The sequence below is a fragment of the Silurus meridionalis genome, chromosome 8 (assembly GCF_014805685.1).
Source record: "Silurus meridionalis isolate SWU-2019-XX chromosome 8, ASM1480568v1, whole genome shotgun sequence".
Lineage (NCBI taxonomy): Eukaryota > Metazoa > Chordata > Actinopteri > Siluriformes > Siluridae > Silurus > Silurus meridionalis.
The window spans coordinates 26781583-26799378 of record NC_060891.1 but is presented as its reverse complement, the minus strand read 5'-3'; the positions used below and the strand labels follow the sequence as shown (position 1 = coordinate 26799378).

At 40.5% G+C, this 17796-nt stretch overlaps 1 protein-coding gene across 4 annotated transcripts in view; it reads right to left on the bottom strand.

Moving 5' to 3' along the window:
* dlgap2a (discs, large (Drosophila) homolog-associated protein 2a) overlaps nt 1–17796 on the bottom strand; it is a 261204-nt gene that overhangs the window by 125350 nt on the left and 118058 nt on the right. Inside the window, exon 2 of one of the 4 annotated variants that reach the window (XM_046855467.1) lies at nt 3654–3795. The exons of the other annotated variants lie outside the window; for them this stretch is intronic. Coding sequence (XP_046711423.1) covers nt 3654–3729 — 76 coding nt within the window. The 5' untranslated portion in view covers nt 3730–3795. The remainder of the gene's footprint in view (nt 1–3653; nt 3796–17796) is intronic. 4 annotated transcript variants of the gene reach the window in all.

The following is a 17796-nucleotide window of genomic DNA, read 5'->3' as shown; positions in this document are numbered from 1 at the left end:
GAACACGGCTGGTCGTGGAAGAGCCGAGGGCACCTTGGGAACATACCCTGTGTAAACTCCATACAGGAGGGGTTCATGGAAAGGATGTTAAGGTCTCTAACCCTCTTTAAAGATGAAATGGGCAGTAGAAAAACTGTTTTGACTGTTAAAAATTTGAAGGGCACTTCAGCAAGGGTTTGCAGCGAGGCTTAGACAAGACCTCCTGAACAACGGCCAGTTCCCACACAGGCACAGATACCACCGAGAAAACAGTTTTTTCCCTAGCAACTGCTCGGCAAGCAGAGCATGATAAGCCATGAAAGCTGACACGTTTACCTTAAGGGTGGAAGGAGACAACCCTTTAGCCAACTGATTCCTCTGCACCACGTAGTAAACAGGCGCCACTTTGTGGCATACGACCTCCTTGTGGAGGGAGCTTTAGATTGGAGAATGGTCTTTACAATCTCAGTGGAACAATCAGTGGATAAGAGCTGTTCTCAGAGGCCACAGCCACAGCCTCTACAGCTCTGGCTGGGGGTGAAGCAAAGTGCACCCTGCCTGAGAGAGAAGGTCCCTCCTTGAAGGAATCTCCCAGGGAGAGTGTTTGAGAAGGTTTACCAGGTCGGCAAACCATAGCCGGCCTGACCAGCAGGGGGCACCAGGAGGAGACAGACTTCATCCCAGCGAACTCTCTCAGAACTCCCAGTAGCACACCCTGGTGTACAACCCACAAGGGGCTGGGTAAGTAAGGGAGAACCAGAGGGGACACTTTTCTCAGCGTTCAGTCTTAACCATAATTCCTTTATATGGGCGAGAACAACATCTCGATGCCGGGTCATCAAGTGCTCTGATTGAGATAATATCAATTAATCGTCAATATAGTTCGGTATGCATATGCCCCAGAGTCTCAGCGGAGACACACTTTGTGAAGGTGCGGGGTGAGAGTGCAAGGCCAAACAGCAGGACCCGATATTGGTAAGCTTCTGCCCCAAAAACAAACCTTAGAAAATTCCTGTGTGAGGGAAGGATGGATACGTGAAAATACTGGTTGTGACTTTACCCCTTTGGTAACGTGAATATGCTAAAATGTGAATTCCTAAAACGTGGTGTCTTTTCGTTGGACTAAAAACACAAGTGATTCAGAGCGTGGAAACATGGAAGCGTTCCCAAAGAGTTGTTGCCGCAGGGAACCTGGTCTCTGCTACTGTCCAATCCCACGGCTCTGGTTTTGCACTTAAGAGTTATTGTGGTTTCAGAACCAGTCAGTGAGGAGGAGTGTGTTTTTTTCAAGCATGTGTATGAATCTCTTTAATTCTTGGACTTTTAAACGTGTTGACCAGAAATCAGTCACACCTAAAACTTCAGATAATCATGATTATGCACCTGAATATGCAAATATCACTTTCAGAATTATTTGTAAATTCATCAAAAATGACAAACATTTGTAGACACTTAAGCATGAGATTGCAATGTGCTTCTTTCTGAACAAGATTTGTATGAGATTCATTTAGCTTTATGGTTGTTAGTCAAGCCTGGTAGGTAAGGTGAGGAGGCCTGGGGTGCAGTCAGCATTCACATTTTTCTTAAAGGTGTTCAATAGGGTTTAGAGCTCTATAGCAAGAGATATTTCACTCCAACCCATGTAAAGAATATTTTTATTGAGCTGGCTTTGTGCACAGGGGCATTGTCATGCTGGAACACGTTTGGGTCTCCTAGTTAAAGTCAAAAGAAAATGTCATGCTCCTGCATCCAAAGACGTCCGATTCAAACAGTTTTGAATAAGTAGCACATATGACTGGAAAACGCATATATGAACATAAATGTTTCAATTTGATAAAAAGAGTGGAGATTATTACAGCAAATTGAGACTAAATGTTTAACGGGATGTTCAAAAAGCACAAAAACTTATGATCGTGTATCCACAAACCTTTGTCCATATAGTATATCAGTTCCCAGGAAAAGATCACGTAATGCTATTGGATAGATTTCAGCACCATGGACAGCTGCTTTTCAATCACAAAAAAAGAATGAAGGATCTTTGTGGGTTCCACATTTATTACATCAGCAGAGCATTGAGTGCTCCTCAGATTTTTCAGGTAAAGGACCTCTTAGGCGATAGAGACATGGAGCAGGGACCCCCCTGATAAAAATGTGTAAAACATAGCCACTAATATTAACAGAAACCAATCATATTACTCTCGTTATATTATGTTAAGACAATCAGAACTGTTGTTGGTGTGCACAAATCACTATCTGTATATTTTCATATATTTTTAAATCTTGCAATCTCACAGTTGTCTTTTATTTTAATAGGTTCAGTTAAGTTAAATCCACATTTTTCATTTACTATCAGGTGGATAATTATACATTTACACGAATTTTAGCTTTAATTTAAATAAACTCTTAATGTAATAATTATAATGCTTTTCAAATTTGATCTTTTCTTTGAAGGTTTTACCCATGTTTTTGTTTTTTTTTTTAACAAAAATTTTTTTGCGATATAAAATTAATTAGTGAACCCCCTGTAGTACGACCACAGACCCCCTGTTAAAGACCCATGCTCTATGGAATTAATTTCTAGCTGAAATCAGTTTTTAAAACCTTTTTTGTGTTTTCTGTGCGGACTAACAGGGGTAGAGTGGGGGCTAATACACTTTACAGAACAATCAATGAGTTACAGTGTGCACCTGTACATCTATAAAGCAATAAGTGACCGATCATCTACAGATGTGTATCAGCATTAACCTGCAACTAATGCATCTAACACATGACAGAGTCGGTGTTTCCTCCTGCTCTGATTTCTGTGTATCTGGAAACGACCTCCGGAGATAATTTCCATCAGGCTTGTTTGTATGGAAATGACAGAGATGAGGATGATGAGGAGGAATGACAGGACGTGGATGTGTAGTGAACAGCACTGAGTGGGTAATTACAAAAGAATATTAAACTCATCGTATCAGGCTTAACTGGATATTAGGTTATTCTGAGTCATTGCTACAGTAAGAAGACGTGTGTGTGTGTGTTTGAGTTGATAACGTACATTCCATGCTGTATATAGTATACATTTTTCCCTCAACAGCCTATTGCAACTTGTTGAAACTCCTTCCATAAATGATAAATAACATATTTTTAAAAATAAAGGTGCTTTATACTTATCACATGTACATTACAGCACAGTGAAATTCTTTCTTTGCATATCCCAGTGATTTTAGAAAGCTGGGGTCAGAGCGCAAGGTCAGCCATAATACAGCAAGAGTCTTGCAAAGGGGGTCCAACAGTGGCAGCTTGGGTTTGAACCTCAGATTATCTGGGCAGTAAAACCAGAGCTTTAACCACTGAGCTACCACTTCCACAGTAATTTAAAGCTCCATCGTCTCATACCAGATGATGCAGATTGTCTGAAATGCTTCTGCAATTCCCTGTGTGAGTTGTTAGTCTAGAAATGATACGCCATAACAACAAGCTGCTGTTTTAGAAATACACCTTCCGACCAATCAGAATCAAGCATGTAGCAGTTGTTCGCTTGTGACACTAGAAAGCTTTTAGCCGACAGTGAGGAATGAAATGGGATGGCAATTTTTCGAGCTTCTTTTTTTGCATGCTTCATGTCTGCTGGTTATCAGCCTCTCGTTCGGTTATTACGGCAGAAACATTTCACTAATATTATTTCTGACCTTTGGATTGGAGCAGGCTGATGGTATTTAAGTGGATTGGTGCCGGCGTGCACGGACAGCTGTTTATACTCAGCATCACTGCAGTAATTGAATCTGTGTCCGTGTATGACAAATACACAGGGATCAGATCTGGCCAACATCGCTGATGGAGACAAGAAGGAGACGAGTATTAGAGCCGTGATGCCAAATACAACATACACACACACATATATATATATATATATATATATAATTGTACAAAGATGTTTATTTTGAACATAAATAAGCCGCACCTGTCTATAAGCCGCAGGTGTCTACACTGAAACTAATGAACTTTACACAGGCTTTAATGAAAGACAGTGTCTGTTACATGGCTTGTATCTAAACAGCAGCCTACCAAGAAAGTCATTGTTCACTGTCTTCCTCCTTCCTTTCACAACTATTTCTCTCAAGAGTTTTTCTTTTGGCATCGTCATGCATTTAAAAATTTATAAATTTATAAATTAGCCGCTTCATTGTTTAGGACGCAGGGTTCAAAGCGTGGGAAAAAAGTAGCGGCATATAGCCCGGAAAATACGGTGTATATATATAATATATATATAGGGAGACACACAATTTTATAGGTGGTCTTTGGATTTGGTAGCATGAACTGAAAAACCCAAACCTGTTCCAGTGCACAAAGTCAGCTCTATACAGTGAGGAAAATAAGTATTTGAACACCCTGCTATTTTGCAAGTTCTCACACTTAGAAATCACGGAGGGGTCTGAAATTGTCATCGTAGGTGCATGTCCACTGTGAGAGACATAATCTAAAAAAAAAAATCCAGAAATCACAAAGTATGATTTTTTAACTATTTGTTTGTATGATACAGCTGCAAATAAGTATTTGAACACCTGAGAAAGTCAATGTTAATATTTGGTACAGTAGCCTTTGTTTGCAATTACAGAGGTCCAATGTTTCCTGTAGTTTTTCACCAGGTTTGCACACACTGCAGGAGGGATTTTGGCCCACTCCTCCACACAGATCTTCTCTAGATCAGTCAGGTTTCTGGCCTGTCGCTGAGAAACACGGAGTTTGAGCTCCCTCCAAAGATTCTCTATTGGGTTTAGGTCTGGAGACTGGCTAGGCCACGCCAGAACCTTGATATGCTTCTTACAGAGCCACTCCTTGGTTATCCTGGCTGTGTGCTTCAGGTCATTGTCATGTTGGAAGACCCAGCCTCGACCCATCTTCAATGCTCTAACTGAGGGAAGGAGGTTGTTCCCCAAAATCTCGCAATACATGGCCCCGGTCATCCTCTTCTTAATACAGTGCAGTCGCCCTGTCCCATGTGCAGAAAAACACCCCCAAAGCATGATGCTACCACCCACATGCTTCACAGTAGGGATGGTGTTCTTAGGATGGTACTCATCATTCTTCTTCCTCCAAACACGTTTAGTGGAATTATGACCCAAAAGTTCTATTTTGGTCTAATCTGACCACATGACTTTCTCCCATGACTCCTCTGGATCATCAAAATGGTCATTGGCAAACTTAAGACATGCCTGGACATGTGCTGGTTTAAGCAGGGGAGCCTTCCGTGCCATGCATGATTTCAAACCATGACGTCTTAGTGTATTACCAACAGTAACCTTGGAAACGGTGGTCCCAGCTCTTTTCAGGTCATTGACCAGCTCCTCCCGTGTAGTTCTGGGCCGATTTCTCACCTTTCTTAAGATCATTGAGACCCCACGAGGTGAGATCTTGCATGGAGCCCCAGTCCGAGGGAGATTGACAGTCATGTTTAGATTCTTCCATTTTCTAATGATTGCTCCAACAGTGGACCTTTTTTCACCAAGCTGCTTGCCAATTTCCCCGTAGCCCTTTCCAGCCTTGTGGAGGTGTACAATTTTGTCTCTAGTGTCTTTGGACAGCTCTTTGGTCTTGGCCATGTTAGTAGTTGGATTCTTACTGATTGTATGGGGTGGACAGGTGTCTTTATGCAGTTAACGACCTTAAACAGGTGCATCTAATTTAGGATAATAAATGTAAAGGTGTTCAAATACTTATTTGCAGCTGTATCATACAAATAAATAGTTTAAAAATCATATATTGTGATTTCTGGATTTTTTTTTTAGATTATGTCTCTCACAGTGGACATGCACCTACGATGACAATTTCAGACCCCTCCTTGAAAAATAGCAGGGTGTTTAAATACTTATTTTCCTCACTGTATATATATATGCTATACATGGGTTGGACAATCTGAAAGATCTCCTGCTATTAAGCTCAAACCTTTTTTAACACAATAGATGTGAATGCTGACTGCACCTCAGGCCTCCTCACTTCACCTAGAACAGTACATGACTTTACTAACACCCTTGTGGCTGAACGAATCTCCACAAATGTCTACAAAATCTAGTGGAAAATCTTTAGAGCATTATTTAGATATCAAACAGTCGTCTGGAGTGTTATATATAAATGAGCTGCCCAGTCACCACACCTAAATCCTATTAAAGATCTCTGGGATGAACCGGGTTTGTAAAGAAATCTAGTGAAGAACACCTTTAGCAAGATTTTCAAAGAGGCATAGCAAAGCGTTCAGAGAAACAGATTGCGAGTGTGTGTAAAGCTGTTTTTTATGCTAAGGGAGGATTTATCAATGAAAGGAAATTGAACAGTATACGCATTTGTTTCATCTTAATACCAGTAAATGATCTAGATCTTCGCGTAGAAACAAAAGGAACATGCTCATGTCTCTCAAACACCATAAAACACTTCACATATTTGACAGGCTCTACAGAGTTTTAGAGTGTGTATCTGTTAATAGATACGGCCTCTTATCGCGTTTTTACGCCATTTTTTTCATCTGCTTCGTGCCGTCCGTTTTGTAATACGACGTCTGAAAACCTCTCGGCTTAAAAATAAACGTCGATGCTCGTTAGCACTGGATTTAGAATCGCAGTGCTGTAATTAGCGAGCTTTTGTGAGGTATAATAAGCAGTTAAAGGTCAGAACATCTGAGAAGCGCCGTCTGTGTTTCAACAATTTTACATTTATTTTTTAAACAGTGTGTTTGTGTGGACGGAAGGCTGGGGAGAGGAAAAAAAAGAATACTATACAGTATGGGATGTACACTATGATGCACACACACACACACACACACACACACACACACACACACACACACGTATCTTCTTACTGTAACAATGATTCCTAATATCCTGTTGAGCCTGATATGATGATTATATGAAGATAGTATAGTGTAATTTCCCACCCAGTGCTGTTCACCACACATCCACATCCTGTCATTCTTCCTCATCATCCTCATCTCCGATATTATCCATACAAACAATCCTAATGGAGATGATCTCCATAGGTCCTTTTCATGTGTCCAAACAAATCCTCAGAAATTACACCAATAGGAAACACCAGCAAAATATAAAGGTTCTTTATATTTGTCACATGAACATTACAGCAGTGGTCCCCAACCTTTTTCGCACCAAGGACCGGTTTAATGTCGGACAATATTTTCACGGACCGGCCTTTAAGGTGTGGGCGGATAAATACATCAAATTAAAAGGTTACGAGTATAAAAACTGGTATTTTCTAAATATAATAATAAACGTGAATCCACTGTGTTGTTTGTTGTTCATTTTGCTGGCTTGGGGGTCTGAATTTAGCAGTAATGTATTATGTGTTACCAGCCAGAGCCCCTTTAAGAAGGTAGTGGATGGAGGTAAGACATGTGACCGAGGCATCATGACCTGCATCAAGAGTGAGTGATAGACAGATATGGAGGAGAGAATCCGGTCATTTTCCAAAATAAAACATCGTTCAGAATCAGATAATAAATAAAACAGAAATAATGTAAGTTATGTATTCTTTCTGTGCGGTCAATTGACCCATGGACTGGTGCTGGTCCGCGGCCCGATGTCCCAGTGACGTTAGGAAGCTGGAGTCAGAACACAGGATCAGCCATGATGAAGCCACCCTGGAGCACGGAGAGTTAAGGGCCTTGCTCAAGGGCCAAACACTGGCTGCTTGGCGATATTGGCTTCAAATCAAATCAAAATGTATTTGTCACATACACATTCATACAGGGTACGCCATGTGGTAAAATGCTTTTTATGACTGTCCAACATGTAATAAAAAGAAAAAATGAAGTATAAAAGTATAAACAAAGTAAAAAATATAACTGTAAAGTTAAAAAATATAAGGATGAAAAAAATTCTAATATAGGATTAATATATTAATTGGGGCTGTCAAAATGAACATGTTAACACAAATTTATTTTAACGGCACTAATTTGATTAATGCGCGATTAATCCTGCGCGAATGTCAGTTTGAGCATTTTTAGCAAAAATATTAATAAATAAATATAAAAGAGGCGAAATAAAAACCTTCAACGCAACACACATTTATTTACGTCCTTTCTTTCTTAAGATACAAAAATAATAAACTCCACCTACAAATTATTTTTAAATCACAACATTTGTTTTACTGAAGTCTCAAATCAGCACCGAAATCCGCCATGACGCACATCCGGCATTTTAATCCGTCCGTGTGGAAACATAGCACAAAAACATAATAGCATAGCATAACATAAAAGTTCCGTTTGGTGTCATGATGATTTACGTAATTAAAAAGCACCACAATTAGTTTTAAACATTTACAAGAATATTTTGTCTTCATGCTTTTGTTGGGTTCGGTTTCATTAATAATAAACACACATTTCCATCGAGCATCAATATTTGTCCATGTTGATTAGAGTATTAAAAACTTTAAAAGTATTAATTTAAGGTACATTTAGAACAGATAGAAATGCGCGATTTAGTTGCGATTAAATACGTATGAACTTAATATTCATTCATTCAGCTTCTCCCATTAGGGGGCGCCACAGCGGATCATCCGTCTCCATACCCCCCTGTCCTCTACATCGGCCTCTTTTAACCCAACTACCTGCATGTCTTCCCTCACCACATCCATAAACCTCCTCTTTGGTCTTCCTCTTTTCCTCCTTCCTGGTGTCTCCATCCTCAGCATTCTCCTACTGATATACCCCATGTCCCTCCTCTGCACATGTCCAAACCATCTCAATCTCATCTCCCTCACCTTGTCTCCAAAACGTCCTACATGCGCCGTCCCTCTAATAAACTCGTTTCTAATCCTGTCCATCGTCGTCACTTCCAACGAACATCTCAACATCTTCAGCTCTGCTACCTCCAGCTCCACTTCCTGTCTTTTACTCAATGCCACTGTCTCTAAACCATACAACATCTCAGGTCTCACCACAGTCCTATAAACTTTCCTGTACCCTTTCATGATATTCATGCGATTTATCGGGATTAAATATTTTACTCAATTGACAGCCCTAATCTTTATACAAGAAAGAGAGGGGAGTGTAGGGGTACGGATAACAGAGATATTAACAGTAGTACAGATTTAAAGTGTTGAAGTGTGATTGTCACTAAAGTGTTCATGTGCTGATATTAAAGTGTGACTGAAGTGTACAGTACAGTCCAGTGTTAAAGTGAGCACACCGAATTTCCAAGGAATAACCCAGTCTTAACCGCTGAGCCTCTACGTCCCCCAGTGCCCTTGTGGCTGAATAAATCTCATACAAATCTCCACAAAATTGAGTGGAGCTTATTATAAAAGTGAATGAGCAATTCTAACACTAAATGTGGAATGGGATGTTCAAAAAGAAGCACGTGGCAATTTTAAGGTGAGGTGTTCCCCCCAACTTTTCACCATTTCTTTCGGTTTCTCCCATTAGGGGGCGCCACAGCGTATTATCTGCATGTTTGATTTGGCACGTTTTTACGCTGGATGCCCTTTCTAACGCAACCCTCCCCATTTATCCGGGCTTGGGAACGGCACTAAGAGTGGCTGGGGTTGGTTCCCTGACCGGGGATCGAACCCGGGCCACAGAGGTGAGAGTGCCGCATCCTAACCACTAGACCACCAGGGGGCCAACTTTTCACCATATAGGCTTTAAAAATGGAATAGAATAGTGACTTGTATCACAGTTTAAAAATCAAATGAAAATGATAAAATTCTGACTGCTATATTTTGAGGTTCAGTTCATAGAAACACTTCACACTACTTTTTTTCCAGTATTTTATTCAGCGTAGGTGCGTAGTGTAAATATAGTTACATGTTTAACCCGACGCGCTCCTGTCTCTCAGAGGAATGGATATAACACACCACGCGTGTCAGAAATGAAAGTAAAGTTGATGGAGTGGTAAAATGGAAGGTAAGTGTGTGTGTGTGTGTGTGTCTGTGTGTGTGTGTGTGTGTGTGTAAGTGTGTGTAAGTGTGTGAGTGGTGTTATAATGCTTGGCTCTTTAAAAGGCTCTTCACGGACTTTCCTGCAGTTAAACCGATGCTTTTTGGCCAAACACTGAGCGTTTTCAGTCTGTGTGTGTGTGTGTGTGTGTGTGTGTGTGTGTGTGTGTGTGTGTGGATTCGCATGTTTAATAGTGTGCTTGCCTAAGCCACTTCACTGGGCTGCTTGCCATCGGCCAGTAAGAGATGTTCCATTTTATAAGATGGCTGTCGAGTGGCACAAAGCTTCTGTCTCTCTCTCTCTCTCTCTCTCTCTCTCTCTCTCTCTCTCTCTCTCTATCCCTTTCTCTTTCTCTAAATCTGTCTATCTGTATTGAAAAGGCTAAGCCTGCTGCAGCCTGCTGTTCCCCTGCATGTGAAATGTGCTGATAAGACATCAAAACAAACTTTTACAATTTACTCACAATACTGAAAGTCACAGTTTTGGTAACTAAATACTGAAGAATCTGAAAGACACAGAGGCCACACCTCTTTAAATGTGACTGGCAAGCACACAGATTATTAAAACTGTGAGATATTTTGGCCACACCTCCTTCAATTTGTTTGATTAGCCTGACAGAAATACCACACCCCCTTTACAAGAGCTGTGAGGCCACACCTCCTTGAAGTATACTGACAATTTAGAATATTTGGAGATACAATGGCCATGCCCCCTTTTCTGAGACTCTGAGGACACGTTTCCTTCATTTTTTTTATTACTGAGACACACAGGCACACAGACCACAAATCCTCTACTTAAACATAAAAGCACACAGACCACACCTCCTCTACTTAAACATAAAAGCACACAGACCACGCCTCCTTTACTTAAACATAAAAGCACACAGACCACACCTCCTCTACTTAAACATAAAATCACACAGACCACACCTCCTCTACTTAAACATAAAAGCACACAGACCACGCCTTCTCTACTTAAACATAAAATCACACAGACCACACCTCCTCTACTTAAACATAAAAGCACACAGACCACACCTCCTTTAATTAAACATAAAAGCACACAGACCACGCCTCCTTTACTTATGCATAAAAGCACACGGACCACGCCTCTTTTACTTAAACATAAAACACACAGACCACGGCTTCTTTACTTATGCATACAAACACACAGATCACGCCTCCTTTACTTATGCAAAAACACACAGACCACACCTCCTCTACTTAAACATAAAAGCACACAGACCACGCCTCCTTTACTTAAACATAAAAGCACACAGACCACGCCTCTTCTACTTAAACATAAAATCACACAGACCACACCTCCTCTACTTAAACATAAAAGCACACAGACCACGCCTTCTCTACTTAAACATAAAATCACACAGACCACACCTCCTCTACTTAAACATAAAAGCACACAGACCACACCTCCTTTAATTAAACATAAAAGCACACAGACCACGCCTCCTTTACTTATGCATAAAAGCACACGGACCACGCCTCTTTTACTTAAACATAAAAACACACAGACCACGGCTTCTTTACTTATGCATACAAACACACAGATCACGCCTCCTTTACTTATGCAAAAAACACACAGACCACGCCTCCTCTACTTAAACATAAAAGCACACAGACCACGCCTCCTTCACTTATGCATTGAAGCACACAGATCACGCCTCCTTTACTTATGCAAAAAACACACAGACCACGCCTCCTTTACTTAAACATAAAAGCACACAGATCACGCCTCCTTTACTTATGCAAAAAACACACAGACCACGCCTCCTTTACTTAAACATAAAAGCACACAGATCACGCCTTCTTTACTTATGCATAAAAGCACACAGACCACGCCTCTTCTACTTAAACATAAAATCACACAGACCACGCCTCCTTTACTTAAACTTAAAATCGCACAAACCACGCCTCCTTTATTTATGCATGAAAGCACACAGACCATGCCTCCTTTACTTATGCATAAAATCACACAGACCACGCCTTTTTTACTTAAACGTAAAAGCACACAGACAACGCCTCCTTTACTTATGCATAAAATTACACAGACCACGCCCCCTTAACTTATGCATAAAATCACACAGACCACGCCTCCTTTACTTATGCATAAAATCACACAGGCCGTGCCTTTTTTTATTTAAAACATAAAAGCATACAGACCACGCCTCCTTTACTTATGCATAAAAGCACACAAACCACGCCTCCTTTATTTATGCATAAACACACACTGACCACGCCTCCTCTATTTATGCATAAACACACACTGACCACGCCTCCGTTAAGCAGACTGGACACAGAGACCACGCCTCCTTTACTGAGACAATTTACTCTATGGTAGTTGAACTGCTTCTGTTTATTTGTTTATAGGTCCCAGGCTCAGGAGGAAGCTCATCCTCATATGTGACACCGAAGAGATTATAAATAAGTTCCTGTACTGTGGGTGAGTAGAATTTGGTAAAAAAAAACCACACTTAACCAGGACACTTCTGATGGCTGTATCATGAGCCCGGTTGTGTTAACATTATAAACCGTTTACTGATGGACACTGTTCATATCAATAGAACACAACATGAGGTTGAAACTCGACCCGGAGACAGTGTGCAGTGAGCAGAGTTGTATATAAGCAGCACAGATAGTAAACGGATTTCTAAAATTAAAGATCTGGCCGAGTCGATACGAGCCCCGGAGCACAGGGACCCTGCATTAGACCCTAATGTTATTACGGTTAGATCTGGAGAGCCCGAAAGACCCTCGGGGGCCGCGCCTGATGGCACAGGAAGAGCCTGTGTACAGAGATCAGAGCTTCGCCACTTCCTCATTACTCCTGCAATGATGAGAAATGGGAGGACGCGTCGCAGCCATCTGTGATCTCCGCGGCTGATGCGGCTGTGGGGATAAAACTAACGTCTCTTACTGAGGACAGACGAAGTGTCTGAGTCCAATTCTTTCATTACATCACTGGTAAAGAATCGTCAAACATCAAGCCATGATTCATAATTATACAACTTACAGCAAGGACACTATATAGACAAGGGTTTGGGAACACTGGAAGATCCCATTCCAAACTTTGCCTCCATTTGCCATTTTATAAAAATCTCCACTCTTCTGGGAAGACATTCCACTAGATTTTGTGTAGATTTTGTGTAGATTTATTTAAGGATGTTAGTAAAGTCAGGTACTGATGTAGGTGAGAAGGTGAGGAGGCCTGGGGTGCAGTCAGTATTTACATTCATCCTAAAGGTGTTTAATAGGGTATATATAGCAGGAGATCCTTCACTCCAACTCATGGAAAGCAGATCTTCATGAAGCTGGCTTTGTGCTCAGGGGCATTGTCACGCTGGAACAGGTTTGGGTCTCCTAGTTCAAGTGAAGGGAATATTTCTTGCTCCTGCATCCAAAGACCTCCTATGCAATTGTGCTCCTCTAACTTTGTGAATACAGTTTGATGAACCAGATATGTCTAGAAAAGTCAGGTGTCCGAATACTTTGGCTGTTTAAGAGATGTGTAGCAGTTTTGACTGACAGGTCTCGCTTGAGCAATGAAGTGGGCGGAGTTTACGTTAAATTTGATCAATGCCAATTTGTGTGCTAATTTTTCTTATATGTTGATCACAAAATCGTTGATATTTTTTTATTCGGCGTTCATTATAATATGTAGTCACACGCTACAAATTTCCAGAAAATATTCACCAATCAACCAATCCAGATGCGTCTGTACATTTTCTGGACCAATCATTGTCTTCTTTTTGTGTTTTTTTTAGGTTTTTGTGAATTCTCAAATCTGATTGGTCCGGAAGATGTTGAGTTGTTTACTCCACCTGAAGGTCTGAAGTTAGTGGGTTTTTATACAAACGTTTACACCAGATAAAAGAAAGGAGTCTCCAGTGTCAGTCCGCTGTACCTGTTAGAGGTTAGAGGTTTTACTAGTCTCATGAACAGCTCCAAGACTGAAAACACTCTGCTTCTCCTCAAACAGTTTGAACTTCGCTGCAGGACTCAATTTTGCTAAGAGGTTAACAGCATTTATCAGATGCCCTTATCCATATCGACTTACATTTATCTCATTCATATAACCGAGCAGCTATGGGGGTTAAGGGCCTTACCCAGGGGCCCGGTAGTAGCAGGAGTATTGGTGTGACTGGGATTTGAACACACCACCTTCGGAGCCAAAGTCCAAAACTAAGCTTCCAACACCACCAGAGATGTTACGTGTTAGGAAGCAATCACGTGGTCTACGAGACCAGGGTCGGAATAAATCTCTGGCTAACGACGCACTGTTGCCCGTGTCCTCGGGCAGGGACTGGGGGAACAGCATCGCTTATCCGATAACGACCAAACAAGGACGGATTGATCCTCGGGAAATAAATGAGGGCTGCTACGCTTCATGGTTTTAACACATCAATCCATCTTTAACAGCTAAATGTGCCATTATGCTAAATTTCTTCGGAGATCTGCAGCAAATGAAAACGAATATTTTTGGACAGCATGTGCAGAGGCCACGCCTCCTTTATTGCTACTTTTTTGATGATCATGTTGAATTTTTTTAAGCAGTTTACATGTCTAAAAAAGTGCTCGCTTACTGAGTTAAGGCATTGGACTTTGGAACCGAAGGTTGTGGGTTCAAATCTCAGCCATGCCGAACTGCCACTCTTGGGCCCCTGAGCAAGGCCCTTAAGCCCATTGCTGCTGAGTTGTATGACTGAAATAAATAAAAAAACACATGATATGACTCCTGAACGCAAGAAATGCTCCTCACAACGAGCTTGTGGCTCCAGTCTCCAGTGTTAGAATGCGTAGGAATGGAACAAAAAGCGCAGCAAGCTCCGCCCCTTTAGACGTATGTTTATTTGAAACAAATATAATTTTATGCAGCAAAGAGTGTACTATGTACTGTGTTCTCTTTTCTCTCGGTCCTGTTCATTATCCTTTTGCCTATTGCCATTTCTCTCTCTCTCTCTCTCTCTCTCTCTCTCTCTTCTCCTCTGCAATACACTAAATGAAAAAAAAGTAAGAAAACCAAACAGCAATTACGACCATCTAAATTTCATCCAGTGGAAAAAAGGAAATGTCCCATATATGGATGACAATTTTCTGACTCAACACTGGGTTTTTCTTTTAGTCATAAAAAATTGATAGAGGTTGAACGATCAACTGGTTTTGCCAATGTGATTACGAGAGCGGCCTCTATAGGCGGATCACTGACACCACATGCTGTTTGTTTTTACACGCGACTGCATGCTGCACGGAGGCGCTATATTAAGTGCATTACTTATAATTTATTCATTTTTTTATTATATTTAATCAGTCATATATTAATTTTTATTTTCACTAGCACATTTACATGATTCAGTACTTTTTTTGTAATAAACTATTTCACATTGAGTGTTATGTTTGTTTTTTTATTTAGTATCCATTTTAGAATACACTATCGGTCGACCTCTAGTTATAAATATTAAAACAAAAATCCTATACTCTTTAAAAGAAAGAGAGTGTGTGTATGTGTGTGTGTGTGTGTGTGTGTGTGTGTGTGTGTGGTTTATTAACAATTCACATTATAGAAAAAGGCAAACATGAGCTCTCTCCAGATGTCTTTCTACCCTACACATGCAGCACGATGTTTCTGCCTCTCACTCGGAGCAGATGTATGAACCAGCGGCAAATAAATCCAGAGGTGTTCACAGCTGGTTCACACCCGAGAGTTTTATGGGAGAGTTTTACAGCTTTGTTTTAATGCTATTAATGGCAAAGCTGCAGAAACACAGAGTAATAACCAGAGGGTCAAGGACGCCTGGTGAGCGTTAGCAGAGCCGACGATGCCGCTTCTCGATCAGCTCGATTCCTGCCGCCATTACATCCTCATAATCATTAAAGCGCACCGGGGCTCCATAAATCATCATTAAAGAATATCGATACATTTTTCCAAGCAAACTGCTGACTCAGCATTTATGTAACAATACATAGAGAAAAAAAAAAAAATATATATATATATATATATATATATATATATATATATATATATATATATATATATATATATATATATATATATATACACACACACTATATGGGCACATTTTTGTGAACACCTGACCATAAGATTGTTGTGTTTCTTTTTTGAACATCTCATTCACATTTTGTTATCATTTAATCATCTCCACTTTACTAGGTAGATGTTCAACTAGATTTTATGGAGATTTGTGGAGATTCATTCAGTCACAAGGGTGTTAGTAATCTCAGATACTAAAGTAGGTGAGGTGAGGAGGCCTCGGGGGCATTGATGGGAAGATCAAATCGTTTTAGTGTCTTGGTTCTTTGAATCTCTTTTATCAAAATGAACAAATCTTTTTTTTTGAGTCATTCAGTTCATTTCATTCCTTTAATCACCTTCATAGTGTCTATGGGAGTCAGTTGACAAAAAAACGAATCATCAGACGAGTCGAGAGATGAACTACTCGATTCTGTTTCCTGTACATACGTAGATTACGTGACGTTTCGCTCATGCGTGTCCAGTAGAAAATGAACGAATCGCTTTTTGAGATGACTCGTTCTTCTGAGTCGCATTAATGAATCACTCGAAATGAATGACGCATCACTACAGGGGTGCAGTCGGCGTTCACATTCCGAACATTCAATTCAATCGACAGCAGGAGATCTTCCACTCCCAACTGATGTAAAGCAGATGTTCATGGAGCTGACTTTGTGCACAAGAGCATTATCATGCTGGAACACGTTTTGGGTCTCCTAGTTCATGCTGTATAATTGTGTGCCATCAACTTTGTGGTAACATTTTGGAGAACAACCATATATGAGTGGAAAAGTGCTAAATATATATTTTTACATTTCTACAGCAACAGCTCCTTTATACTGTATATGTTTCTATGGCAACAGCTCCTTCACAGGGACATCCTCTGTAACCTGGAGATGTTTTAACTTTTTACAGAAGGAGTCTCCAGTGTCAGAGATAATTTAGAAGAGAAGAAAAAACACAATATGGACTCTTCAGAGCATTAAATATAGCGCTAAATGAAGACACCATGGATTGTTTGGTTGCTTCTTACCACACAGCTAACACGGGAGCTTTGAGGATGGATTAGACTGTAGCTAATGTCAGTCTTCTACATTGACTCAGGACTTCTTTGCACTTCTGATCATCATCACTGTACCCTGCAACATCGTATATCTGCTATAAATTGACATTCGGTGCAGCCCAGATGAGGATGGGTTCCCTCTTGAGTCTGTTTCCTCTCAAGGTTTCTTCCTTATGCCATCTCGGGGAGTTTTTCCTTCACCACAGTCTCCACCGGCTCGTTCATCAGGGACAAACTTACTTATAAAGAACATCTTCACTTTTAATCACCACATTATCTGTGTAAAGCTGCTTTGAGACAATGTTCATTGTCAAAAGTGCCATAGAAATAAAAATGATTTTAATTGAATTTATTTGAATTCTTTTCCTTTCTGAGAAGTGTGGGAGACGGGCAGAACCATTCGCACCTACAGGGGGACCCATGACGCAAGATTCTGTTCATTCCGATAGCATTGTAATCAAAATGATTATAAGTGATTATAATACGTGAGAGAAACCTATTTCACAATTTCAGGCATTTTACGTCTCAGTTTGTAAAATGTTCAGTTTATTTCGCTCTTTGGTTTATTTCAATACGGCTATTTAAAGCCACACGGGATGACTAACACGATGAAGTGTGCGATCATGCCGTAAGCTCTCCTCGATTGTTATGCTGAACTGAAGAGCTTCAACCAGAAGATAAAGTCTGGAATGTCTGACCCTCTTCACTGCTTGTTAATTAGCGTAAAAGCAAAAAAAACAACCAAAAAAACAAACTAACACATCAGCCATGTTTATATTTGTAA